At 42.2% G+C, this 27,961-nt stretch overlaps 1 protein-coding gene across 1 annotated transcript; it reads left to right on the plus strand.

The window, feature by feature from the left end:
* The first annotated feature begins 3,945 nt into the window (after positions 1-3,945).
* On the plus strand, positions 3,946-27,620 carry LOC124144622 (ubiquitin-associated domain-containing protein 1-like). Its single transcript, XM_048389374.1, has 10 exons — positions 3,946-4,326; positions 7,135-7,199; positions 11,927-12,034; positions 13,402-13,504; positions 15,080-15,191; positions 16,485-16,596; positions 19,080-19,190; positions 20,936-21,022; positions 24,834-24,972; positions 25,551-27,620. The coding sequence occupies exons 1-10, from the start codon at positions 4,071-4,073 to the stop codon at positions 25,697-25,699; spliced, it is 1,242 nt and encodes a 413-aa protein (XP_048245331.1). The 5' UTR covers positions 3,946-4,070; the 3' UTR covers positions 25,700-27,620.
* Positions 27,621-27,961: the final 341 nt, after the last annotated feature.

Consider the following 27,961-nt stretch of genomic DNA (forward strand, 5'->3'; position numbering starts at 1 on the left):
TGAAACGGGCTTCACACATTGTACCCATGTGGGGAATAGAACCCAGGTCTTCGGCGTAACGAGCGAACGCTTTAACCGTTTGGCAACCCCCATCGCCCTGATAATACTGAATTAGCATGCTGTTATTAATAAAAGTTTATACACTGTAACACATGTTTGAAATTAGTTGAATTGCCGTTTACTCAACGCAGTGAACAGTTTCCGTAGAATGAGGATCAGGGAACAGAAATAAGGTCACCACATATACGAACGAGTGAAGCCCCCATGCAAAAATTACCCCAGATAATTTGGAGAAAATGGCCCCAGATTTTAGTGACAATGGACCCAAAGTTTGGACAAAATGGACCCCATGTGCGAAAGAAAGTTAACACAAATCTGACCTTTCTTATGGATAGGATGTCCTGTAATGAAGAACCTTCTGATTTCTCAGCACCGTCTGTCTTCATACACGTATTGCAATTATCAGTCATTGTGATTTAGCTGTGGTCATGTTGTTGTTGCTTTAAGTGTTTAAGAGGTCGCTTTCTTCCTCAGCAATGCTGCCTGACCTGTCCCTCTTTGGGACTTATGTGTGTGAGTTGGGTACACATATCTATTGCAAGTTTTGGTATTCACGGAATTTCTGTTTTTGTATTGATATGATTTCTATTTTCGTATATTGATATAATTTCATTTTATCTTTGGCTGCTCTTTTTATATACGTTCGAGTAGCTGTCCATCTCTCAGAAATAGAGTTAGTTTGGCCTTCGTTATTGCATCTCTTGGCTTTAGGAGATCTACGACAGATAGCGGATCTAACTGCAATTCTTGTTTTAACCGAGCCCGGGCTGGGGCGTGGTCTTGACATTCCAGTAACAAGTGAGCAATGGATTCAGGTCGATTGCAAGATGGACAAACCTTCTCATAGTGGGTTTTTTATGTGTGACAGCGTCTGGGGCGTGAGACGGCAATTTCAACTTTCCTTTCATTTGAGTATGAGTCTGGCTTTTGGTGGATCATGGGTTGAATTTTGTATAGCAATCTGCCGATCTTACCTGCGTCCCATTTTGGGGCTATGGAGGCTTTGATTTTGCTTTTTATCTTTAGTTTACTGAAGGTAATAGGCTGTATCTCCGCTTTGCCCAGAACTAGCTTCGCCAGTGTGTCTGCTTTTTTTCATTTCCGTGAATATCTATTTGAGAGGGGACCTCCACCTGTTGCCCTTGGTCCGATAGTTTTGTATATTCGTAGAGAATATTATTGACTGTGTTTGGCCTGGACTTTGAGTTTGGCTTGAAGTGCACTTGGCGTGTCTGATCGGACGGCTGCCTTTGCTAGCTGTGGTCATGTTGTTGTTGCTTTAAGTGTTTAAGAGGTCGCCCTCTGCCTTAGCAATTCCGGCTGACCTGTCCTCTTTGGGACTCCTGTGTGTGAGTAGGGTACACACATCGATTGCGAGTTTTGGTATTCACAGAATTTCTTCTTTTGTATTGATATGATTTCTATTTTCGTATATTGATATAATTTCATTTTATCTTTGGTTGCTCTGTTTATAGGCTGTGGTCAGGCTGGAGGCAAGGATATATACCAAGATCAGGGATTAACGAATCCTAACTTCAAAAGAAGTTCGCCTCACTTTTGTTATTGAGGTGAGGTGAGGTGAAATTGGGTTTAACTTATATATATTTATTGCACTTATAAAGCGACGTGCATGTACGCGTATGTGTTTGTGTGGCTGCTTGTACTAGTCCTGACTGATGCCGATTTATAGTGCCAGCTCACTGAGATACCATGCCGCAGTTTAACATGAATACCCCACTCAGACACAGTATACTGACTCCGAGCCGACCAGTCCTTGTTTTAGCCCCTTAATGCCGAGCGCCAACGGGGTAACAACAAGTACCATCTTTTAACGTCTTTTGGTATGACGCTCTCGGGGCGGACGCTCTACCACTACACCACGGAGGCGGTCCCTTTTGTTATTTAATATTTTGTTTGTTAATACATGGGGCCAATGGTGGTCTCCGCACTTACCCAACTCCCGTTGCCCAGAGTTACAAAACCAGTCGAGCATGATTATCCCCAAGAACAAAAGGTGTCTCCTTTATTTTGCTCCCCATGGAATATTACACAGGACCAAATATTATGAGTACAAAGAGTATACAAAAGACCGATTTTTCAATATATCCAGAAGTGACATATTCATTAACAATTAATACACACATTAAATAATTTTCATCAAGATTTGCATGAAAATGGTATGTTGATATACAATTCATATGCAAATAAATTACCTGTATACAAAAGGTGAGGGGCGTTCAAGATTATTGGACTTCTATAGCGGCACGTGTGTGTGTGTGTGTGTGTGTGTGTCAGGCTGCTTGTACTAGTCCGGACTAATGCCGACTTAAAGTGCAAGCCCTCTGAGATACCATGCCACAGTTGAACATGAATACCCCACTCATACATAATATAATGACTCCAAACCGACCAGACCTTGTTATAGCCCCTTAATGCCGAGAGCCAGGCAGGGTAACAAGAAGTACCATCTTTTAACATCCTTTGGTTAATCTGGAAAAAATCTGGAAAGTGTGATACAACATTTGTCATAAAGTAAATGAATGAATGCTGTTCAATAACCCATCTCATTAAAATCACATCTTAGTTCTCGCTGCCGCTAAAAAAAGATCTGAGGACATCCCATTACGGGTCCGGCTTCACGGGAATCGAAACCGGGTCTTCGGCGTGACGAGCGAACGCTTTAACCACTAGGCTACCCGACCACCCATTACCTTTATTAGAGGCTTGGGGTGTGGGGTGTGGGTGAGGAGGAAGAGACTCCTTTCTAATCTCTCAAACACAATTAAAAAATGTGTATTTTTTTCAGTTTTCAAATCTCGTAATTCTAAATCCGTTGAGCGAGAACATCCTCAAGACAACCTTCTGAGCTGCCGGCCACGTGGTGCGAGTGTAAACATAACTCCCCCTGTATATAATCTGTGATTATGCACAGGGGGAAACGGAACGAAACCGCTCTTAAAGGGGCACTGATCTAAAGCAGTTCCCTGGGACTGGTTGTTGCGCATTAGTCACTTTTATCGATAGCAATAAGGGCGTATGGTCACATTGATCAACAAATTGAAATATGGTTTTCGACAAAATAAGGAAATGTAGGTATCTTTGTGGGTAGCATCGGTAATGGTAACGAAGTTTTGATAAGTCACTTGCTTGGTAATTTTGCGATTTTCGTTTACACTATTTTGACTTGCAACACAAAGTAAATATTTCACCTGAGCATTGCTTTTTTTATAGTGTGTATATTTTTTTACTGTCAAAATATGTAACATTTTCAAATGTATTAAACGCCTAAATATTCGGTTATTTTACAAATTGACTGAATTTTTTTTACATCTGTATTATTATGATAATGAATTCCAAACAATTTCATGTTTAATGTCATCACCAAGAGACTGAAAATGTTACGTTGAAAAGTACATTTCTATGTTGTTTGGCTTCTAATCCTACTTAATAATCTGTTGTGATGTTTTTAGGCTCTTTTGATCGTCTTAATCAACTTTAGTCAATCTGTTAAAGAAATGGACAGATTTTTCAGTCAAAATGACTGAAATATTTACACATTTTATAAATTGCCTGAGAGAATCACATTTTACAAATTGACGGTAATATATACACGCTTACAAAGGAAAAGACTTGTGAAAACAACGTCTATCGCGCATTGAAGAATTTTCTAGTTCAAAAGTATTGCCTGTTAGTATTTTTATTTTCGTTTTTACGTCGTACGACAACGATGGACGCATTATTTTCACCAATTTTATGTATTTCCTTAGTGGGGTGCAATAATGTATATGACTTAATTTTAGAGTAGCGTCCCTTTGATATGAGCTCATCGCTTGATTCAACTGGTATTGCTTTTGATATGCGGCAGCGCTTGAACGCCGTTAAACAAACAAGAAAAATAACGATGAACCAAGTTCACACAAGATGTCGCTCGCCCAGAATGATATCGTTGTAACTTGTCAACTTTGATTCTGTCAAAATTCACCCGAAATAACGAATTAATGCCTGCCTAAATGGTTGTTTCAGACTCAATCCTCTTTCCTCCTTCCAACATGAAGGTGCGAATTACAAGTTTAGATGGGAGGGATTATTTAGCCGACCTTCATCAGGAATGGAGTGTTGATAAAGTAAAAATCATGTCGCTTAGCCATTTCTTCAACCCAGCTGAGAGCATGAAAACCTCACTGTATCATAAACTGGTACATGTGAGGTCTGGTAAAGTCCTTGACGAGGAGCAGAGCCTTGCGCAGGAAGGTGTCAGAGATAATGGTAAGGTTAAGTGAATTTCAGATTACAATTTACATTCTACGATATTATGATTGGCGGTTGAATGAAAGTTTCTCTGCACATTAGCTGGCCTGTGTGGAATAATTGTTTGTACTGCAATATGCGCTCAGCTTCTAAGATTATTCAATATAGATCTTTATTAAAGACAACTTGTTGCGGTGGGGTAACCTATTGGTTAAAGTGTTCACTGGCCATGCTGAAGACCTGGTTTTGATATTGTGGAATATATCTAAAAGTGGCGTAAAACAATACTCACTCACTGTGTAGCAAACCGTGGAGACATCCCCCAGATGACATCCTTACCTTGTCAGCTGACTGACGGGGTGAACCTCCTGGGTAATGTGGATAGGACGTCCGACCCCAGATGAGAAGCTCCACGATGTTGATTCAAATCCAATAACCAGAATCCGAAATTTTATATAGTCACATCTGTATCATGCAACTGGGGATGCTCCCCCTTGATAAAAGTATTGTGGTACCGAATATGATGAGACGGGGGATAAAATCTCCTAACACCTCCATGGCCTCGTGGGTAGAGTGTCTGCCCTGGGAGCGGAAGGTCGGTGATTTGACAACCTGACAACGTCATACAGAAAGATGTTCAAAGATGGCAGCCTATGCATTTATGAATCTAGTGGTCTTGGTTGATTGTTGGCCATTGTGAAAAAATAGTTTAATTGTTATAATATCAATTGTTAATTTGTCCGGTCCAGGCACAGCTTAATTAGAGGCAGTTGTTATATAGCTAGAATATTTCTGAATGTTGTGTTAAGTATCGTAAACAGCAAAACAACAGAAGCTCTTATTCATATTGCTGGTCTTAAGCCTGACCGTGGCTGGTAACTTCTCTGTCGGCTGCATGAAATTTTCCTCTACCTGCCCGACTGTCTGGCAGATCATGCATATATGTTAAGACAACTTGCGTACTTGTTATAAATCCTCGTAGATTCTCATGTTATTGTTAGCATTATATCAACTGAGTCAAGATGCAATTTATAATGTCTGAGGGAGTGAGTGAGTTGTGTTTAACGCCGCTTTTAACAGTATTCCAGTTATATCACAGTGTGTCAGTTTAATGTGGGAGGAAAGCCCGATGTGATGCAGATCTAAGACAGCGGTAGAAACTAACATTTTTAGTCCACTAGTCCTTATAATGATAACATGTAGTAAAATCCTTAAAATGGCAAATTTCTACTAGTCCTTATGATACCTTAACTATTGGGCAGTTTGGCGGGGACTACAGGACTAGTGCCAATTTCCAATGCTGTCTAACACGTTTACCACTTTGGTGAAACCCACAAACACGGGTATGGTGCTGACAAACCTAGAAATATAATCGGGGCGAATCGGGATTCGAACCCACAATCATAGGTTTCTGCCGTGCCTAAGGGATGCAAATCTGCACAGCTAATTGCAGCGCCTTAGACGAGTCAGCCACCCGTGCCCCCCTGTAATCTCTGAATACGGGCAGGTAACTTTGAAGATGGGCAGGCTCTGTGACACGTTAGATTGTAAAGGTACCCCAAAAGCTTGGGAGTTTTTGTGCTACAGAATTTGGGATTCTCAAAAGTTTGCTTGTTTGAATCATTAAGATAAAATTAGTTAGGTTATAGCTCAGGGAAGGATTTCATAATGTCATGTTATTGTTAAGTGTCTGCGTTGTGTTTCGTTCAAACTGGACTAGTTGTAGACTCGTAATATTTCAGATACAGGATAATGACGCTTGTTATGTGGCAGTGTATTTTACTGTTCAACAATGATTGTAACTGTGTTATATCGTTTCTGTCGAGATTCAGTTGACGCTTGTTGCATTGTGTTTGGGCAGTGATTAATCGTCAGGAAGTTACTATATTTAGATGTATACCACGGACGATGATAGTATGTTATAGAGACATAAGGAAATTTCTGTAATGTTATGAGGGAACTGTCTGGAACTTTCGAGCTGCTAGTAGGGTTGTATATAAGGGGACATTAGTGTGTTTGTGTATCTCTCACGCTTTGATACCCGCTTTCATGTGAGGATCGCTCATCATCTCTGATTCCCTGCCTAGCCCATCTCGAAAGCTTGACCACTGTCCCCCGGGGGGTTAATATAATTATTATCATTGACGTTTACCGTCACCACTATTTGTATTTGATACTGTCCACTGCCATCATGTTATATATTGCCATTGAATATTGTACCACCACTCTATTGTCTACAGTGCAGTAATTGCTGTGCAGTAATTTGCATTGTTTTCCAAACTTAGTGTATTTTGTAATACATTTGTTCATAGTATACCACTTGTTGGTTTCACATAATGTTCTTTTATGTACAAATTTCTGGATAAACAGATTGTTTCAACTTGGGAATCGACATTTTAGACACTGGTGAGTGACCGAGTTGGGTTTAACGCCGCTTTTAACAGTATTCCAGTTATATCACAGCGTGTCAGCTTAATGTGGGAGGAAAGCCCGAAGTGATGCAGGTCTCAGACGTTTACCGCTTTGGTGAAACCCACAAACACGGGTATGGTGCTGACAAACCTAGAAACATAACTGGGGGGAACCGGGATTCGAACCCACAATAATAGGTTCCTGGCGTGCCCAAGGGACACAACTCTGCACAGCGAATTGCGGTGCCTTAAACGACTGGGCCACCCACCATTCTTTCGGAGAGTGTAATTAGTCATTAAGCATGTTAAGAAAACATTATTATATTGAGTGAAGTCTTTTTCACCACAAACTTGCACGCCTGTTACCTGAAAACACAAATAGCACCATTACGAAAACCTAAAAATTTGTTTTCAGATGAACTGCTTCTTTTGAAAAGACGACTTCCGCCATCTCCCTTTGATGGGCCTGAGAAAGCCAAGGTAAGGTCGGTGTTGGGTGCACATGTATACCAGTAAAGGTATCCGGTACCATGGTAACAAGTGTACACCATATTCCCAATGGGTATAAATATGCTTTTATTTTTTGCTAAGTCAAAATTTATATGTAATTATTTATATGTATTCTTATTCTAGTCTACAGAGATATCAATTTAACCACTCTGCTTTCGACAGTTATTTTTACAACCAAATGTTTACCTAGGATTTACCTAATCTAAAAAGACAGTATTTAGGATATAAAACGTCATGGTGGGAAATCGTCTCTAACCTTGATGCAGCACAACGTTGGTATCGGCTGTTCTGTGTTCATACTTATAATATGCTCCACTATGACCAAGGATTTACTGTCTTGTATGAAAGTGCGGACCAGATAATCCTCCTGTCATCATGGCCATAACCTGTATTGCAGCCTTTACAACCATGCATCATCACCAGTGTACACCGGACTCCCTGGTTCAGTGTACAGGTTAAGGGACATGGTGGTTCAGTGTATGGTCGTGGTGGTTCAGTGTATGGACTCCGACATGGTGGTTCAGTGTATGGACATGGTGGTTCAGTGTATGGATGTGGTGGTTCAGTGTATGGACGTGGTGGTTCAGTGTATGGACATTGTGATTCAGTGTACAGATTTATGGACATGGTGGTTCATTGTATGGACGCGGTGGTTCAGTGTATAGACGTGGTGGTTCAGTGTATGGACGTGGTGGTTCAGTGTACAGGTTTATGGACATGGTGGTTCAGTGTATGGACACGGTGGTTCAGTGTATGGACGCAGTAGTTCAGTGTATGGACATGGTGGTTCAGTGTATGGACATGGTGGTTCAGTGTATGGACACGGTGGTTCAGCGTATGGACACGGTGGTTCAGTGTATGGACGCAGTGGTTCAGTGTATGGCCGTGGTGGTTCAGTGTATGGACGTGGTGGTTCAGTGTATGGATGTGGTGGTTCAGTGTATGGACGTGGTGGTTCAGTGTATGGACGTGGTGGTTCAGTGTATGGATGTGGTGGTTCAGTGTATGGACATGGTGGTTCAGTGTATGGACATGGTGGTTCAGTGTATGGACGTGGTGGTTCAGTGTATGGATGTGGTGGTTCAGTGTATGGGCGTGGTGGTTCAGTGTATGGGCGTGGTGGTTCAGTGTATGGACGTGGTGGTTCAGTGTATGGACGTGGTGGTTCAGTGTATGGCTGTTGTGGTTCAGTGTATTGTCGTGGTGGTTCAGTGTATGGACATGGTGGTTCAGTGTATGGATGTGGTGGTTCAGTGTATGGGCGTGGTGGTTCAGTGTATGGCCGTGGTGGTTCAGTGTATGGACGTGGTGGTTCAGTGTATGGCTGTTGTGGTTCAGTGTATTGTCGTGGTGGTTCAGTGTATGGACATGGTGGTTCAGTGTATGGATGTGGTGGTTCAGTGTATGGCTGTGGTGGTTCAGTGTATGGACGTGGTGGTTCAGTGTATGGCTGTTGTGGTTCAGTGTATTGTCGTGGTGGTTCAGTGTATGGACATGGTGGTTCAGTGTATGGACGTGGTGGTTCAGTGTATGGACGTGGTGGTTCAGTGAATGGGCAAGGTGGTTCAGTGTATGGATGTGGTGGTTCAGTGTATGGATGTGGTGGTTCAGTGTATGGCTGTGGTGGTTCAGTGTATGGCCGTGGTGGTTCAGTGTATGGCTGTGGTGGTTCAGTGTATGGGCGTGGTGGTTCAGTGTATGGACGTGGTGGTTCAGTGTATGGCTGTTGTGGTTCAGTGTATTGTCGTGGTGGTTCAGTGTATGGACATGGTGGTTCAGTGTATGGACGTGGTGGTTCAGTGTATGGACGTGGTGGTTCAGTGAATGGGCAAGGTGGTTCAGTGTATGGATGTGGTGGTTCAGTGTATGGCCGTGGTGGTTCAGTGTATGGCTGTGGTGGTTCAGTGTATGGGCGTGGTGGTTCAGTGTATGGCCGTGGTGGTTCAGTGTATGGGCGTGGTTCAGTGTATGGCTGTGGTGGTTCAGTGTATGGACGTGGTGGTTCAGTGTATGGCTGTGGTGGTTCAGTGTATGGACGTGGTGGTTCAGTGTATGGACGTGGTGGTTCAGTGTATGGCTGTGGTGGTTCAGTGTATGGATGTGGTGGTTCAGTGTATGGCCGTGGTGGTTCAGTGTATGGGCGTGGTGGTTCAGTGTATGGACACGGTGGTTCAGTGTATGGACGTGGTGGTTCAGTGTATGGGCGTGGTGGTTCAGTGTATGGACACGGTGGTTCAGTGTATGGACGTGGTGGTTCAGTGTATGGACGTGGTGGTTCAGTGTATGGACGTGGTGGTTCAGTGTATGGACGTGGTGGTTCAGTGTATGGCTGTGGTGGTTCAGTGTATGGACGTGGTGGTTCAGTGTATGGATGTGGTGGTTCAGTGTATGGACGTGGTGGTTCAGTGTATGGACGTGGTGGTTCAGTGTATGGACACGGTGGTTCAGTGTATGGTCGTGGTGGTTCAGTGTATGGCCGTGGTGGTTCAGTGTATGGGCGTGGTGGTTCAGTGTATGGACATGGTGGTTCAGTGTATTGTCGTGGTGGTTCAGTGTATGGACGTGGTGGTTCAGTGTATGGCTGTGGTGGTTCAGTGTATGGATGTGGTGGTTCAGTGTATGGACATGGTGGTTCAGTGTATGGGCGTGGTGGTTCAGTGTATGGACGTGGTGGTTCAGTGTATGGACGTGGTGGTTCAGTGTATGGCTGTGGTGGTTCAGTGTATGGATGTGGTGGTTCAGTGTATGGACATGGTGGTTCAGTGTATGGGCGTGGTGGTTCAGTGTATGGCCGTGGTGGTTCAGTGTATGGGCGTGGTGGTTCAGTGTATGGACGTGGTGGTTCAGTGTATGGACGTGGTGGTTCAGTGTATGGCTGTGGTGGTTCAGTGTATGGATGTGGTGGTTCAGTGTATGGACGTGGTGGTTCAGTGTATGGACGTGGTGGTTCAGTGTATGGACGTGGTGGTTCAGTGTATGGCCGTGGTGGTTCAGTGTATGGACATGGTGGTTCAGTGTATGGACATGGTGGTTCAGTGTATGGCTGTGGTGGTTCAGTGTATGGACGTGGTGGTTCAGTGTATGGACATGGTGGTTCAGTGTATGGACATGGTGGTTCAGTGTATGGACGTGGTGGTTCAGTGTATAGACGTGGTGGTTCAGTGTATGGCTGTGGTGGTTCAGTGTATGGACGTGGTGGTTCAGTGTATGGACGTGGTGGTTCAGTGTATGGCTGTGGTGGTTCAGTGTATGGATGTGGTGGTTCAGTGTATGGACGTGGTGGTTCAGTGTATGGACGTGGTGGTTCAGTGTATGGACACGGTGGTTCAGTGTATGGTCGTGGTGGTTCAGTGTATGGCCGTGGTGGTTCAGTGTATGGGCGTGGTGGTTCAGTGTATGGACACGGTGGTTCAGTGTATGGACACGGTGGTTCAGTGTATGGACGTGGTGGTTCAGTGTATGGACACGGTGGTTCAGTGTATGGACACGGTGGTTCAGTGTATGGACGTGGTGGTTCAGTGTATGGACGTGGTGGTTCAGTGTATGGACACGGTGGTTCAGTGTATGGTCGTGGTGGTTCAGTGTATGGCCGTGGTGGTTCAGTGTATGGGCGTGGTGGTTCAGTGTATGGACACGGTGGTTCAGTGTATGGACGTGGTGGTTCAGTGTATGGGCGTGGTGGTTCAGTGTATGGACACGGTGGTTCAGTGTATGGACGTGGTGGTTCAGTGTATGGGCGTGGTGGTTCAGTGTATGGACGTGGTGGTTCAGTGTATGGACGTGGTGGTTCAGTGTATGGACATGGTGGTTCAGTGTATGGACGTGGTGGTTCAGTGTATGGCTGTGGTGGTTCAGTGTATGGACGTGGTGGTTCAGTGTATTGTCGTGGTGGTTCAGTGTATGGATGTGGTGGTTCAGTGTATTGTCGTGGTGGTTCAGTGTATGGACGTGGTGGTTCAGTGTATGGCCGTGGTGGTTCAGTGTATGGATGTGGTGGTTCAGTGTATGGATGTGGTGGTTCAGTGTATGGATGTTGTGGTTCAGTGTATGGATGTGGTGGTTCAGTGTATGGATGTTGTGGTTCAGTGTATGGATGTGGTGGTTCAGTATATGGACGTGGTGGTTCAGTGTATGGACGTGGTGGTTCAGTGTATGGATGTGGTGGTTCAGTGTATGGGCGTGGTGGTTCAGTGTATGGACATGGTGGTTCAGTGTATGGACATGGTGGTTCAGTGTATGGTCGTGGTGGTTCAGTGTATGGGCGTGGTGGTTCAGTGTATGGACGTGGTGGTTCAGTGTATGGACGTGGTGGTTCAGTGTATGGACGTGGTGGTTCAGTGTATGGGCGTGGTGGTTCAGTGTATGGACGTGGTGGTTCAGTGTATGGACGTGGTGGTTCAGTGTATGGACGTGGTGGTTCAGTGTATGGACGTGGTGGTTCAGTGTATGGGCGTGGTGGTTCAGTGTATGGACGTGGTGGTTCAGTGTATGGACGTGGTGGTTCAGTGTATGGCTGTTGTGGTTCAGTGTATGGACGTGGTGGTTCAGTGTATGGACGTGATGGTTCAGTGTATGGGCGTGGTGGTTCAGTGTATGGGCGTGGTGGTTCAGTGTATGGCCGTGGTGGTTCAGTGTATGGGCATGGTGGTTCAATATATGAACATGGTGGTTCAGTGCACATTGTGTGACTGTTTCAGGCTGATGGCAAGAAGGAAATGGACATGGAGACCATCAGACGTATGACGGCCGATGTGCCCAAGTCAACGTGTGAAGCTGCCGATGACTCGTCTGATCCAGCTGTAGATGTAAGACCTAGTTCAGGGCTAATACTTTTATCAGACCAGGTTCATACTATCGTTAGACCTGGTTCATACTATCGTCAGACCTGGTTCATACTACATCAGACCAGGTTCATACTATCGTCAGACGAACTTCATGCTATCGTCAGACCTGGTTCATACTATCGTCAGACCTGGTTCATGCTAGGCAGACCTGGTTCATACTATCGTTAGACCTGGTTCATACTATCGTTAGACCTGGTTCATACTACATCAGACCAGGTTCATACTATCGTCAGACGAACTTCATGCTATCGTCAGATCTGGTTCATACTATCGTCAGACCTGGTTCATACTAGCGTCAGACCAGGTTCATACTATCGTCAGACGAACTTCATGCTATCGTCAGACCTGGTTCATGCTATCGTTAGACCTGGTTCATACTATCATCAGACCTGGTTCATACTATCGTTAGACCTGGTTCATACTATCGTTAGACCAGGTTCATACTATCGTCAGATGAACTTCATGCTATCGTCAGATCTGGTTCATACTATCGTCAGACCTGGTTCATACTATCGTTAGACCTGGTTCATACTATCGTCAGACCTGGTTCATACTAGCGTCAGACCAGGTTCATACTATCGTCAGACGAACTTCATGCTATCGTCAGACCTGGTTCATGCTAGTCAGACCTGGTTCATACTATCGTTAGACCTGGTTCATACTGTCGTCAGACCTGGTTCATACTATCATTAGACCTGGTTCATACTATCGTTAGACCAGGTTCATACTATCGTCAGATGAACTTCATGCTATCGTCAGATCTGGTTCATACTATCGTCAGACCTGGTTCATACTATCGTTAGACCTGGTTCATACTATCGTCAGACCTGGTTCATACTAGCGTCAGACCAGGTTCATACTATCGTCAGACGAACTTCATGCTATCGTCAGACCTGGTTCATGCTAGTCAGACCTGGTTCATACTATCGTTAGACCAGGTTGATACTAGCGTCAGACCTGGTTCATACTATCGTCAGACCTGGTTCATACTATCATTAGACCTGGTTCATACTATTATGCTTGTGCAGTCTATTTTACACACGTTCAGCAGTCCAGAGTTTATGACATCAGCATGGCCACTACATTCATTGGAGACTGTCATATACAACAGGATGAGGCGTCATCATGATGATTAAGAAGTAGTGACTTTCATTAACAGCCGATTAATGTTATTTCTTTGTTTCCAACATTTGTATGAAGAATATTCCAAAAATATTGAAGGATGCTCTTTATGACTTTTTTTTACGAGTTATTGTTTGATATTGTGTACTGGTGAAGAACTAGACCCGCCTGAAATTGTGATAATTCTGATATTTGTCTTTGTACAGTTCCAGACAGAGCTGCGCCGTATCCTGATATCGTTGATAGAAGCCTCACAGAGAATCCTCTGCATGAACCCTGCAGCTGCCAAAATATTCAAACAGGCTGAAGGTCAGCATAAATCTATTTTCTATAGGGTTGATTCTCAGGCAGTGACTTTTGAAAATATAGTGTGGTCGGCTTTTGTTTTTTAGTTCAAACTAGTATGTAACCAAATATATACAGTGAACCATCACCCTGGGACAGGACCTCCCTACATAAACAAGCATACAAACTCCTATTGCTGCTTGACCATAACACGAGATGCACAGTAAAGCAGTGCATATGTAAAGGGAAGTAACTGCGTGCTATATTGGATCGCATTGTTTTTAAGTATATGGATGTTTTGATTTTTTTTATAATGGAAATACAAACGAAATGTGCGGCAGACTTTTTGTTAATGTGGGTGGTGCCTGAGTACCAAGACTATTATTTCTTTTAGCCTAGGCTCTGTCTGTCTCACAGAAGACTGAGGGAGTTCGCCTTAAAACTGCTTTGAGAAATATTTCAGTTACGTATATTACGTAATAAGCGCCCCGCTCTAATAAGCGCCCACGGCGATATTTGCTAATATATTGGCTAGTGAACAATCCCAATTATCACTCCTTCCTATTAATCAATATACACAAGACTTATTTATTCGTGTATAATACACAGTCGTGTGTTATATGCATTCTTAATTATGGGCAATTAAATTCTGGAAAAATGTATCTGTTGCATATTAACATTTCAGTGTGTCAGCATAAACCACGAAATTTATCTTTCAACTCTCTTTTCTCACCAAAATAATATTCTAATAAGAGCCCCCTATTTCTAATTTGGTCGCTATATAAGTGGACGCGATGTTAAACCCAATTTCACCTCACCTCACCTATTTCTAATTTTGAGAGCGCCCTGGGTGCTTGTTACGTCGAATACGGTATATCAGGGCGTGTCGTCTTACTGTGGGGGGAAAACCCAAAGTGATAAAAATCTAATATATTTACCTTTGACTAAACAGGAATCATCCTTATTAGGAGATCCCAGCACAACTAAGGAATAGTATGGCATAGAGACCGGTAGTGCCCGCACTCCCATCTAATACAGGAACACAATGGATAATTGAATCACTTGTCCAATGCATCACGAACACAGGACCCGTGAAGATGCAGGGTAGAATAGGTCTTCAGCAGCCCATGCTTGCTGTAAAAGGCGACTATGCTTGTCGTTAAGAGGCTACTAACGGGATCAGGTAGTGAGGCTTGCTGACTTGGTTGATGCATCGTTCTCAATTACGTGGATCGATGCTCCTGATGTCAGTCCCTGGATTATCTGGTCCAGACTCGATTATTAACAGACCGCCATCATATAGCTGGAATACTGCTGAGTGCGGCGTAAAACAACAAACAACACTATCAATTAGTCTGGACTAGTTCATGCAACCAGCCACACACACACACACACACACACACACACACACACACATATGCTATGTTAATGCAATAATCTTGAGCACGACTTGAAACCTCATTTTATCTCACCTGACATGACTGTTACAACATTTTATATGGGTTAATCTCAAAGTAAGTTACTTTTTGCATAATAGAATTCACAGAGTAAACTCCATATTGAAGTCATTGAATTTCTTGTACATGGGAATATTTTCAGAAATCCTAAATGAGCCTCCTCGGCCGAGTCAGGTGGACGATATGTCACTCAAACAGCTGGTGGATATGGGCTTCCCGGAGGCGAGAGCTCGGAAGGCTCTCATGCTGAATAAGTAAGCTTGGTTCTTTGTAAGCCTCTCTGTTTTCTGCAGCCTGGTCACACGGAGGGGATGTACGATTACTCCTTCATTTTCCGAAATGTTCAGAACATGCCTCTGTTCACCCAGCAGTGAATGGGTACCTGGTAGGATGTGATGGCAATGTGGTTGTTAATCTTCTAGCACCTAACAGGCAGCTTGAGTTGTATGATCCCCAGGGAGCTGAGAATGATTCTTAGTGCACATTGATCCAGTGACTGGGGTAATAATAGTGCTTTGAGCATGCGTCTCAGTGGTGTGGAAATATGCACAATAAAAAAAGCCTATCATCATCATCATCAGCAGCAGCACCAGCATCAGCATCAGCATTAGCATTATCCCTGCTACCCTCAGTGGTACAAGAGCAATGAAATGCCCCCCCCCCCCCCCCATCATCCCATTTCACCCCGTATCAGTAGGTGGGAGACTAAACACTCAACATTTGGCAGAATTAGAACCTTCTCGGAGACCAGTTTTGTCACAAATATTGTCTGAAATGGATACAACTATATTGTTGCCGAGCCTCACCTCATTACGTCACTGACGTCGACCACACGAGAGGGGGTGTACTCTTACCTGGGCCCACTTGCACAAACAATCTTAGCGCTATGACTATTGCAAGCCTATGTTAAAGTATGGGAGTTTTGATCATCTTAGCGCTAAGATCGCTTTGTACAAGTGGGCCCTGAACCCTGCTGCCCTTAGTTTTACAACAATGAAATGCCATGGTCTGTATAGGCTCAAATCCCAGGCTGAGGAACTATTTTGAGAAAAGTTACTGGGTTTGTAAAGGACTACCAGAGACGAAACATCTTACTGATATTATATTTGAGCATGACTACATTATAAGGGTGGATTTTGATTTTTTGAGAAATATTGACCGAACTTCATATAATGAGTCTTAATGGTTCAATGCCCAATACCCATGCCCGTGGTCCAGTAGTAAAGCGTCTTCCTGGAGAGAGGGAGGTCTGGTGTTTGAGATGGTACTTGTTGTTACCGTGCCTGGCCCTTGGCATTAAGGGGCTAAAACAAGGACTTGTGGGCTTGGAGTCTGGACAACTACAAGCAGACACACACTCACGTGCATGCATGTCGCTACATGAGCACAAAAATCTTGAACTTGACGTTAAACCCGATTTCACCTCACCTCACGCAAAACCTTGATTCAAAAATTGTAGACATGAGAACAATTGGTGATGCAAAGTCCCATTTAACATATTAACCTATACACTTCAGCCAGTAATATTGTTATACTGTGTTCTCCAGGATGAATGTGATGCCAGCGATGGAGTGGTTGTTTCAACACGAGGATGACCCTGACATTGATGCACCTCTGCCAGGGGAGGAGGAGACAACTCCGCAGACTCCAGAGGAGCAGGTACACTCTTCAAACTTCCATTTCATCCTAGGGAGCCATCTGGCTCCTAATGGTGTCTTTTTAAAGTAGGATCAATGCCTTGGAAAGTAGATCGTTGCCTTGAAAAGTAAGATAATTGCCTTGAAAAGGGCTAAAGGCCTTAATTTTAAGTTCTCTATGTTAAAGGGAACAAAGTATGGTGCATGAGGTATGGTGAACTAGGTACGGTGAACTAATGGTGAACGATGTATCATGAATTAGAAATGGTGAACTAGGTATGGTGAACAAGGTATCATGAATTAGGAATGGTGAACTAGGTATGGTGAACAAGTTATGGTGAATGAGGTATCATGAACTAGGAAAGGTGAACTAGGTATGGTGAACGAGGTATCATGAACTAGGAATGGTGAGCAAGTTATGGTGAATGATGTATCATGAAATAGGAAGGGTGAACAAGTTATGGTGAACAAGGTATCATGAACTAGGAATGGTAAGCAAGTTATGGTGAATGAGGTATCATGAACTAGGAATAGTGAACTAGGTACGGTGAACAAGTTATGGTGAACGAGGGGAAAAAACTGGGAATGGTGAACTAGGTATGGTGAACAAGTTATGGTGAATGAGGTATCATGAATTAGGAATGGTGAAACAGGTATGATGAACAAGTTATGGTGAACGAGGTATCATGAACTAGGTACGGTGAACTAGTTATGGTGAATGAGGTACGGTGAACTAGTTATGGTGAACAAGGTATTGTGAACGAGGTATGGTGAAATAGTAATGGTGAATGCGGTATCATGAACTAGTTATTGTGAATGAGGTATGGTGAAGTAGTTATGTAGAACGAGGTACGGTGAACTAGTTATGGTGAACTAGGTATCATGAACTAAGAACGGTGAACTAGGTATCATGGACTAAGAACGGTGAACTAGTTATGGTGAATGAAGTACGGTGAACTAGTTATGGTGAACAAGGAACAGTGAACTATTTATGGTGAACTAGCTATTATGAACTAAGAACGGTAAACTATGTATGGGGAACAAGGTATGGTGAAGTAGTTATGATGAATGAGGTACGGTGAACTAGTTATGGTGAATGAGGTACGGTGAACTAGTTATGGTGAACAAGGTATTGTGAAAGAGGTATGGTGAAGTAGTTATGGTGAATGCGATATCATGAACTAGTTATTGTGAATGAGGTATGGTGAAGTAGTTATGTAGAACGAGGTATGGTGAACTAGTTATGGTGAACTAGGTATCATGAACTAAGAACGGTGAACTAGGTATCATGGACTAAGAACGGTGAACTAGTTATGGTGAATGAAGTACGGTGAACTAGTTATGGTGAACAAGGAACAGTGAACTATTTATGGTGAACTAGCTATTATGAACTAAGAACGGTAAACTATGTATGGGGAACAAGGTATGGTGAAGTAGTTATGATGAATGAGGTACGGTGAACTAGTTATGGTGAACTAGGTATCATGAACTAAGAACAGTGAACTAGGTATGGTGAACCGGGTATCATGAACTTAGAACAGTGAACTGGGTATGGTGAAGTAGTTATAGTGAATGAGGTATGGTGAACTGGGTATGGTGAACTAGTTATAGTGAATGAGGTATGGTGAACTGGGTATGGTGAAGTAGTTATGGGGAAGGAGGTACGGTGAACTGGGTATGGTGAACTAGTTAAAGTGAATGAGGTATGGTGAACTAGTTATAGTGAATGAGGTATGGTGAACTGGGTATGGTGAACTAGTTATAGTGAATGAGGTATGGTGAACTGGGTATGGTGAACTAGTTATAGTGAATGAGGTATGGTGAAATAGTTATAGTGAATGAGGTATGGTGAACTGGGTATGGTGAACTAGTTATAGTGAATGAGGTATGGTGAACTAGTTATGGTGAATGAGGTATGGTGAACTGGGTATGGTGAACTAGTTATAGTGAATGAGGTATGGTGAACTGGGTATGGTGTACTAGTTATAGTGAATGAGGTATGGTGAACTGGGTATGGTGAACTAGTTATAGTGAATGAGGTATGGTGAACTAGTTATAGTGAAGGAGGTATGGTGAACTGGGTATGGTGAACTAGTTATAGTGAATGAGGTATGGTGAACTAGTTATAGTGAAGGAGGTATGGTGAACTAGTTATAGTGAATGAGGTACGGTGAACTGGGTATGGTAAACTAGTTATAGTGAATGAGGTACGGTGAACTGGGTATGGTGAACTAGTTATAGTGAATGAGGTACGGTGAACTGGGTATGGTGAACTAGTTATAGTGAAGGAGGTATGGTGAACTGGGTATGGTGAACTAGTTATAGTGAAGGAGGTATGGTGAACTGGGTATGGTGAACTAGTTATAGTGAATGAGGTACGGTGAACTGGGTATGGTGAACTAGTTATAGTGAATGAGGTACGGTGAACTGGGTATGGTGAACTAGTTATAGTGAATGAGGTATGGTGAACTGGGTATGGTGAACCTTCTATGATCCTGACTTCAGCCAGAGGGAGCAATTGGCGGCAAGGAAAATCCTGATGGAACTCCCAAAGTGACAAATATTCTCGAATCTCTACGAGCTTTCAGGAAGAGGGAATTCCGTCCAAATGCCAGGGTAAGTGAAAACTCAGACAGTGATTCTAGGAACAATACCAGGGCTGGTCAAAAAGTTCTAAGTCTGACTAACATTCAGCTAAGGGCCATACCAAAGTGAGCTAGTCAATGTAGTACATTGTTTGAGTAGTTCATTGCAAGTGTATTTGGTCTGTTGAAGCCGTTTGTATATTAGTGACAGCCAGTTGATCGTGATAGGCGTCCAAATGGACACAGAAATGGAAAAGAACAAGTACCAAGCAGTCATCAAGATGATGACCCTAGGTCTGGACGTCCCTCAACTTCCATCAATGAAGATTCAACCAAGGAGTTAGACAATAGATTACCAATGCTGACCTTGAGGAAGACACAGGCCTAAGCCATGGAACCATTGAAACTATTATTCATGAACATTTATGGATGAATAACATATTTGCTGTTTGGGTGCCAGAGTTCCTAAATTCTGATCTTACAAAAAAAGAACTGACAAAGCCAGAGAAAATTCAGAGCTAACTGAGGATTTCATCACAATCAAAAAGAGATTAGTTCTGGGTGATAAAACATGGGTCTACCACTATGATCCTGAGTCACAACATCAGTCCATGGAAGGGCACCATTCCACTTCTCTAGCACCAAAGAAATTCAAGTCTTGAAGATCAGTGAAGAAAGTTACGGCTACTGTATTCTGGGATGCAAAGGGTGTGATCCTTGTTGATTACTTAGAAAGTCAAAAGACGATTACCAGTGCCTGCTATGCTGATTTGCTTCTTAGCCTGAGAGATTCTGTCAAAGAAAATCTGCGAGGAATGCTGACTGCTTGAGTTCTACTACTTCATGACCATGCCTCTTCTCACACCTTTTGACTTTCAAAGGCTGCAATGCAACAATGTGGGTTCGAAGAGCTTCCTCACCCTCCATACTCGCTCCACCTGTTTCCTATACTGAAAGAACACCGCATAAAGCACTATGATAACAGTGATGACCTCAAAGCTGCATTGAATGGGTTCTCAGGGTGACTTCAGAAAACTTTTTCCTGGAATTGAAAAGCTCCACTATCAATATGAGAAGTGTATTGAAAAGCTGGAGAATTATGTTGAAAAATAAAATCATAAACACTTTCACAATTGTTGGTTTTGTTTGTTAGGCTTAGAACCTTTTGACCAGCCCTTGGAACATTGGTGTGTTTCAGATCTCACTGATACTGTTGAGGTTGTTATAACATCGATCTGTCAGTTTTAATCGGTTCTGTTGTCTATGACAAGATAATCCTCCTTAAGTCTTTTTGTCCTACTCTCTTGAGGAGCCACAAGTGGCACAACTGTCTTTGACAGTGCAGTTCCCTTTGCTGATTAACATGCTTCAGTCCTGCAACGGTTTGAAAAATGAAGTCCAAAGAAATATCAGAAATCCAGCTATTGTAACTAACAATATACTCCATGCAGGAATTCAGTGATTGGATGCAGAGTACAAACGATGATGCATTTATTAGCCACAGTTGATAACACTGTCCTATGATCAGCTGTCCATACATAGTTGATCAACATGGATAATTATAAATGTTATTAATTTTCAACCATATGTTATGGAGTCATAACCTAAATGCCTCTGAATGTATAATTTGTATCCTTTATTTTTTTAAGGAAATCTAAACTAACAATCAGCCCCATTTGGAATGACAGATAGTTCAATAAGGTAACAGAATTAAGTCCCTTGATGATCGACTGGATGCAGGAGAATGTGTGATAGCATCCTCGTCCTGTGTTTCAGGCTCTACAGAAGCTGTTGGAAATGGGCTTCAGTGAACAGGAGGCGACGGATGCACTCCGAGTGTCTAGGAATGACCAGGATGCAGCTGTAAGTTCACTTTCATCTCAATATTCCAGGATCCTGTGAAGATCCGGGTTAGAAGGGGTCTCCAGCAACCCATGTTTGTTGAAAGAGGAGACTTTGCTTGTCATAAGAGGCGACTAACGGGTGGTCAGACTCACTGACTTTGTTTGATGCATGTCATCGTGTCCCGTTTGCGTCATCTTCCCAAGAGAGTTAACTGACTATAAAAGCCCAGTATCCACCCTTCCTTACCAGGCTGGTATTATGGAGATACATTTTGGCTGGACTAACGAGTTTATGCATAGTCCAATCAAAATCGCTCACCGAAATCGAAATCCGGTTCGTAAAGTGTCATGCAGATTTTGGTCAACTGCGGGATTTGCAAAGCATGTGCACCGCTAACTCGTTGTCAACAGATATTTTCTAAATCTTTTCATGTTTTTAATCAAGGTGCTCACGTGATCTGATGCACTTCGCAATGTAAGACTCGTTTTATCACAATATAGATCTTGATTATCGATCAGACCGTCTTGACTGGGCGCCACCATTTTGTTTGAAGCAAATGCAAGTGATATGAGAGGTTGAATCTGATTGGTCAATATGAGAGGCATAGAAAGGTCATAGTTCGTAATAGCCACTGGTGGCGCTACGATCGAGCCCAGGAATTCCAGCCTAGTTCGGCAAGGGTGGAAACTGGACTTTTAAAGTCAGTTTACTCTCTTGCCTCGGGAAGATGGGGTGTCTCCTGCACCTCAGGTGTCTGTAGTGTTAGCCTGTTCTTTGATTGTCCCAGGATCTGGTGATTATGAATTTGAGGGTTTGAATCCCAGATTCTCCCCAATTATGATCCCTGGTTTGTTAGCACCAACCCATACCCTTTTCACACCCAAACATAAGGGATGTCACAATGCAGGTGTCGCACACTATTTGTTATGATGTCTTACGGTGTTTCTGCTATCCTCATATGAGACTGTATACGGCAACTAAAGACACCCAACAAATTTATTATGCCGAAAAGTTTCCACTGTGGTATCTATGTCGCACTACTCTTCTAAACTTAGTACACTGACCTTAGGCGTGAAAGGGAGACTATTCTTCAAACCTTAGAGGGGGGCACGGGTGGCCCAGTTGTCTAAGGCGCCACAATTAGCTGTGCAGAGTTGCGTCCCTTGGGCACGCCAGAAACCTATGATTGTGGGTTCGAATCCCGGTTCGCCCCGATTATGTTTCTAGATTTGTCAGCACCATACCCGTGCTCGTGGGTTTCATCGAAGTGGTAAACATCTAAGACCTGCATCACTTGGGGCTTTCCTCCCACATTAAGCTGACACGTCGCGATATAACTGTAATACTGTTAAAAGTGGCGTTAAGCCCAACTCACTCACACACCAGTGTCTGAAATGTCGATTCCCAAGTTGAAACAATCTCACTCACTCACTCAAACCTTAGAGGACAAACCTTGTTGACAGTTTTAAAATAATCTTTATCAATAAAGTCATGAACGTGATTAAAAAAGATTAATGTCCTTGCATATCACAATTGATTATGAACAAACACAAAACAGTGTTGAATATCGACTTTCTGTAGCAGAATTTTCATGTGAAATATGTGAAATGGGTGTTGGAAAATCCAAGATGGTTGTCACTGATGGTTTACAATCTCATATTAGGTCAGTAACAATCATGTTGGATTTTTACTGATGGTATACAGCAGGGCTCCGGAAAATTTAAAATCCCAATCGGACATTTGCATTTAGGCCACGCCCCCTTCAAATAGCGTATTTTAGTACGACTTTTCACACACATTACAAGTTTACGTATTCATAATATGATGAATTATGAATTGTTTCAATTTAAATTGTTTAATTCACCGGACAATTAATAACAAATAATATCATTTTAGATTTACATGGAAAACATACGTTTGTTTCTGTTATAATAACGATCTGTTAACGTAGTGAACGGTCTAATTAATATTCATAAGTTATATTCATGAGTCTGCTCAAGTGTACGCGTTGTAACATTTGGATCGAGACTATTATCCCATATTTGGTTATCACGTGACCTCACGGGAAAAGCATTTTTTTAAACTAAAGATTTTTTTAAAAACAAGATAGATAATTTAATCACAAATACTAAAATATCGTTGATAGCAATAGTTATTTGAATACTTTTTTCATCTGTACTTAATTATTGACCATAAAAAAATTGGATATCGATCGTCCGAGAAAGCAAAATGGCGGTCAATCAAGATTCAATATACGACTAGCTACTGAAAACAATAAATTCTGCAAATCCTCATTGTATGTCAACCAAGTGAAAGTCGTTAGCCACGACTTACAAAATGATCGTCCAGACTCGACTGATCTGCATCGGTCGACTGGCTGTCGTCACGCTTTCGCTTCTTGTCTGAGGTTACGTATCGTAGCATTGTTAGGATAATGAGGTACATCGATGATGCAAGGTATTAATGTACAGTTGTAAACACCTTTCACTCAAATTAACAAGATGTTCTCAGTAATTAATCCTCGATTAATCAGTGTCAACTCAGTTTATTGCCTATTACAGTGATTGACCGATTGGACTATCATGTAGGTACGATGTATTTTCAGCAATCAAAACAAACAAAGCTTGTCAGTGTAGTTAATCTTCATTGTGTTGCAACTGCAGACAGAAACTGCTCAGTCCTAACTGTTGATCATGTCCGGTCAAAATATAAGAATGTCCGGACAATACTTTTTAAAATGTCCGGTAAGCAATATTTTAAAACGGACATTTGAGATTCCCAATCGGACATGACCGGCGCATATGACGGTTTCCGCACCCCTGGTATACAGGCTCATGTGGGGTCAGTAGTTCTGCTCTCTGATTAGTCAATCACACCTTGAGGCACAATAAAATACAATACATATCTAGACAGAAGCCACGATTCGATTCACGATACTGCATGTACGATTTAATGAGGAAAATCTCTGTCAGTAGTCCATAGCCTCGCTCATTAAGGTAACGAAGGACAACTGACAACTCACCAATAATACCCATCAACATGACACTGAGGCAAGTCAACTATCCTGTATGAGAAAATAATAGTAAACAAACAAGTTTACATACTGTATTAAGACAGGCAGTAAGGAAAAGCTGGTCAATCTTAACGGGCCGGTTTCATATCCCAAAGACAACCAAGAAAGATATGAGGAATTAAAAAATTAGTTTGTATTTGAAATAGGGGCGCTTATTAGATTATAATTTTGGTGAAAAAAAACAGAATTTAATATCAGCAAATATAGCCGTGGGCGCTTATTAGAGCTGGGCACTTATTGGGTCACATACGGTACTGTGGTACTGTAAACTAAAATACTGTTGGTCGGTGTTATGAAAGTCCAGTACTTTCAGGAGTTTCAACCCTTGCCGAACTAGCCTGTAATTATGGAGTTATGTTTTGGCTGGACTGACGAGTTCGTGCAGATTTCGGTCTATTGCAGGATTTGCAAAACATGTTTTCATATTTTTTATCAAGGTGCTCAAGTGATTTGAGGCACTTCACGAAGTAAGACTCTTTTCATTACAGTACAGATTTTGCTTATTGATCAGATCGTCTTGTCTGGGCACCGCCATTTTGTTTGAAGCAAATGGAAGTGATGTGAGAGTAGGAATCTGATTGGTCAATAGAAGGGACATAACTCATAATCACCACTGGTGGCACTACCATTGAATCCAGACATACCAGCCTAGTTCGGCAAGGGTGGAAACTTAACTTTTACAGTCAGTTAACTCCCTTGCCTCAGGAAGATGGGGTTAGAACCACTTACTCACTTTACAACTTTTATCATCATCAGTGTGAATGGCTCCTTGGTGACCGGCAGACCCGCCCGGAGACGGTGGACGATGGACTGGACCCTGACAGTCCTGTCTACAAGGCAATACTCGCCAACCCAACTGTCCAGCTGGGCCTCAATAACCCTCGATGTTTACTGGGTGAGTTCTAGAAGTAGTACAAATTACACCCTGACATTCCTGCAGTACCGTACCCCCTCATTCCTTCATCGTTTAATGTCAGGTTTTCTAAATGTCACTACTGGGGCTGTGGATTGTCCTGTTAGAAAAGCAACAAAGTGGGCTGTAGGATTGTCTTCCAATACCAATCTCTACCTTCATCGATTCCTCCAAATTTACACAGTAAACTACAGTTATAACGAAAACAAGGGACCACTAATTTTAGTTCGTAATAACCCGTAGTTTGTTAAAAGCATATATATACAGCATATATACAACAAATGTCCGGGACTAAAAAATTAGTTCGTTATATCGATCAGTTCGTTATATCGGTCAGTTCGTTATAAGCGTGTTTGTTATAAACATAGTTTACTGTATACGTTTCTTCATCTGCCTTTAACCCAAATCCACTTTCTTATGAAATATTGTTAATGATGGTGAATAGTTCAGCTTAATGATAAGTCGTGGATCATATTTTTCTTTTTTTGACTTCTCCAGAAAGCACACTTTCATTCATTTAGATAACCTAAAAACACTGACATGACCTTGTTGTGTTTCAGCTTTCCTTCAGATGCTTGAGTCCCCTATGTCAGCCAATCAGTGGCTCAACGATTCAGAGACAGGGCCAATCCTTATCCAGATATCGAGAATATATCACGCCGAGAAAAACTCGAAACCTCGCAACATCCAAAGTGCGGTTGCAAGCTGACGAATACAGAGGGCTTCCTTTGTAATAATTTATTTATGCAATATGAAAGTTGTTTTTCTGTGTATGTGTATGCTTTTAGGAGATGATTGTTACGACTTTATACCAAGTGTTTGTAAGGCTAAAAAATATAATAGCCTTGGTTCTCAGGCACTGCTTACGTCATCATAAAGTCCACTGCACGTTTTGTTTTTATTTCCATTTAGAGAAAAGAAAAATTCTTTCTTTTCTGCATCTCGAACGCACGACACCCCTAAAAAAAATCCTTAAGTATTCCGGGTCTCAAATACATGAAATACCTATGCTACCATACCTAAAAACAATGTGATCCAATATAGTGTGCAGTTACTTCCCTGCACTGCACATCTCGTGTTATGGTCATGGCGGCAATAGGAGTTTGTGTGCTTGTTTTGCTGTTTGCAAATTTGGTAAATTAAAACATGAAATTTATGATAAAACATCATCAGTCATGATGATTTTCGAATTCAATGGCATTTGTGTACTGTATGCCAGACAATATTTTATACACAGAGATTAAGATAACATGTGTATTTGTCTTGTAAAATAAGCCGGAAATAGCAATCAGCTCTTCACACATTTTCTCCTCGATCTATGGTTGATTTAGTTTAGGAAATAATGTCATGGCCAATAAGAAATTCAATACAATGATAGGAAGTCTGAAGACTTTGTATTTCTAACGACTAATGTTGTGAGTTCATGGTGAGTTGTGATTTGCTGATCATTTCATAAATGATTTCGCTGAAATTAATGTAAATAAAATTGAATAAAATCTTTGATAATAGTAATATAATAGATAACAAACGTAAGTCCAGATACACAATGAACACTTTTATAGCCAGACAGTGTAGTAACAGGACTAACTTGCGTACTTCAGTACGGATTTGTTGGCATGCTTCTTCCGGTGTTGTGTGTTCACTGTAAAGTCTTCACGTTGTGATATAAAATCAAAGCTCATTGTATGCATGAATTATGCACACACTGATGTTAAACAGTGGTCAAATACTGTATGCCAGTATTTTACTCATCAAGGAATACGTATATGTGGGGAGGCCCTTTCTCAGGTTGATTGTACACAACTGTTTATTTGGTAACATGCAAGTCTAAAAACCATCATCCGCTCCATGATATTTTCCAAAGCCATTGCCTGAGAACCAATTCTTTTATTTTGTAAGCCTAAAGTAATTGCACATACTCGGCTTTTTTAAATTGAGTGATTGTTTCTCCGGCATTAAGGGACTGACCATGTGATATTCTTGGAGGGTCCCTAAATCACTAACCAATCACTTATCTGGTCCAGGCTTCATTATTAACGGCCATATAGCTGGGGGGCGGTGGGGTAGCCTTATGGTTGAAGCTTTCGCTTGTCACGCCGAAAACCCCGGGTTCAATTCCTGACATGGGTACAATGTGTGAAGCCCATTTATAGTGTCCCCTGTGGTATTGCTGGAATATTGCTAAAAGCGGCGTAAAACAAATTCACTCACTCACTCATATAGCTGGAATATTGCTGAGTGACAAAACTACAAACAATTTGAGTCAGGGAGGTATGATATCATTTAATGAGATTGAGAACAAGGGTTAGGATTTCTTTAAATGGCATTTAGAAGTTATACAGACAGAATTTATGGATGTCAACTTCTTCAGCACGAAGAAAACAATGTTTCGGTAAATACTTACTCCTTTATCAGGTGAAATATACTCCGAAACATTGTCATAATAAAGAAGTTGACATCAATACATTTTCTTCCTCACTTTGAGGTCATGAAAGATGAAACACCTCTTCCCGAGGCAAGGGAGTTAACTGACTTTAAAAGTCCAGTTTCCACTCGAACTAGGTTGGAATTCCTGGGCTCGATCGTAGCACCACTAGTGGTTTTACGAGTTACGTCCCTTCTAAGGCTATCCTTTGGACCAATCAGATTCGTATCACTTGCATTTGTTTCAAACAAAATGGCACGGCCAGTCAAGACGATCTGATCGATAATAAAGACCTATGTTGTGATAAACGGGTCTTACATCGTGAAGTGCATCAAATCACCTGAGCACCTTGATCAAAAACATGAAAAGACTTGGAAAAATAACTGTTGACAACGAGTTGGCGGTGCACATGCTTTGCAAATCCTGCAATCGACCGAAATCTGCACCACAGTTTACAAACCGGATTTCCATTTATTTGCGCGATTTTGATTGGACTATGCAAAGACTCGTTAGTCCAGCCAAAATGTAACTCCATAATACCAGTCT

The sequence above is a fragment of the Haliotis rufescens genome, unplaced genomic scaffold (genome assembly GCF_023055435.1).
Source record: "Haliotis rufescens isolate VD_foot unplaced genomic scaffold, xgHalRufe1.0.p SCAF_8, whole genome shotgun sequence".
Classification (NCBI taxonomy): Eukaryota; Metazoa; Mollusca; class Gastropoda; order Lepetellida; family Haliotidae; genus Haliotis; species Haliotis rufescens.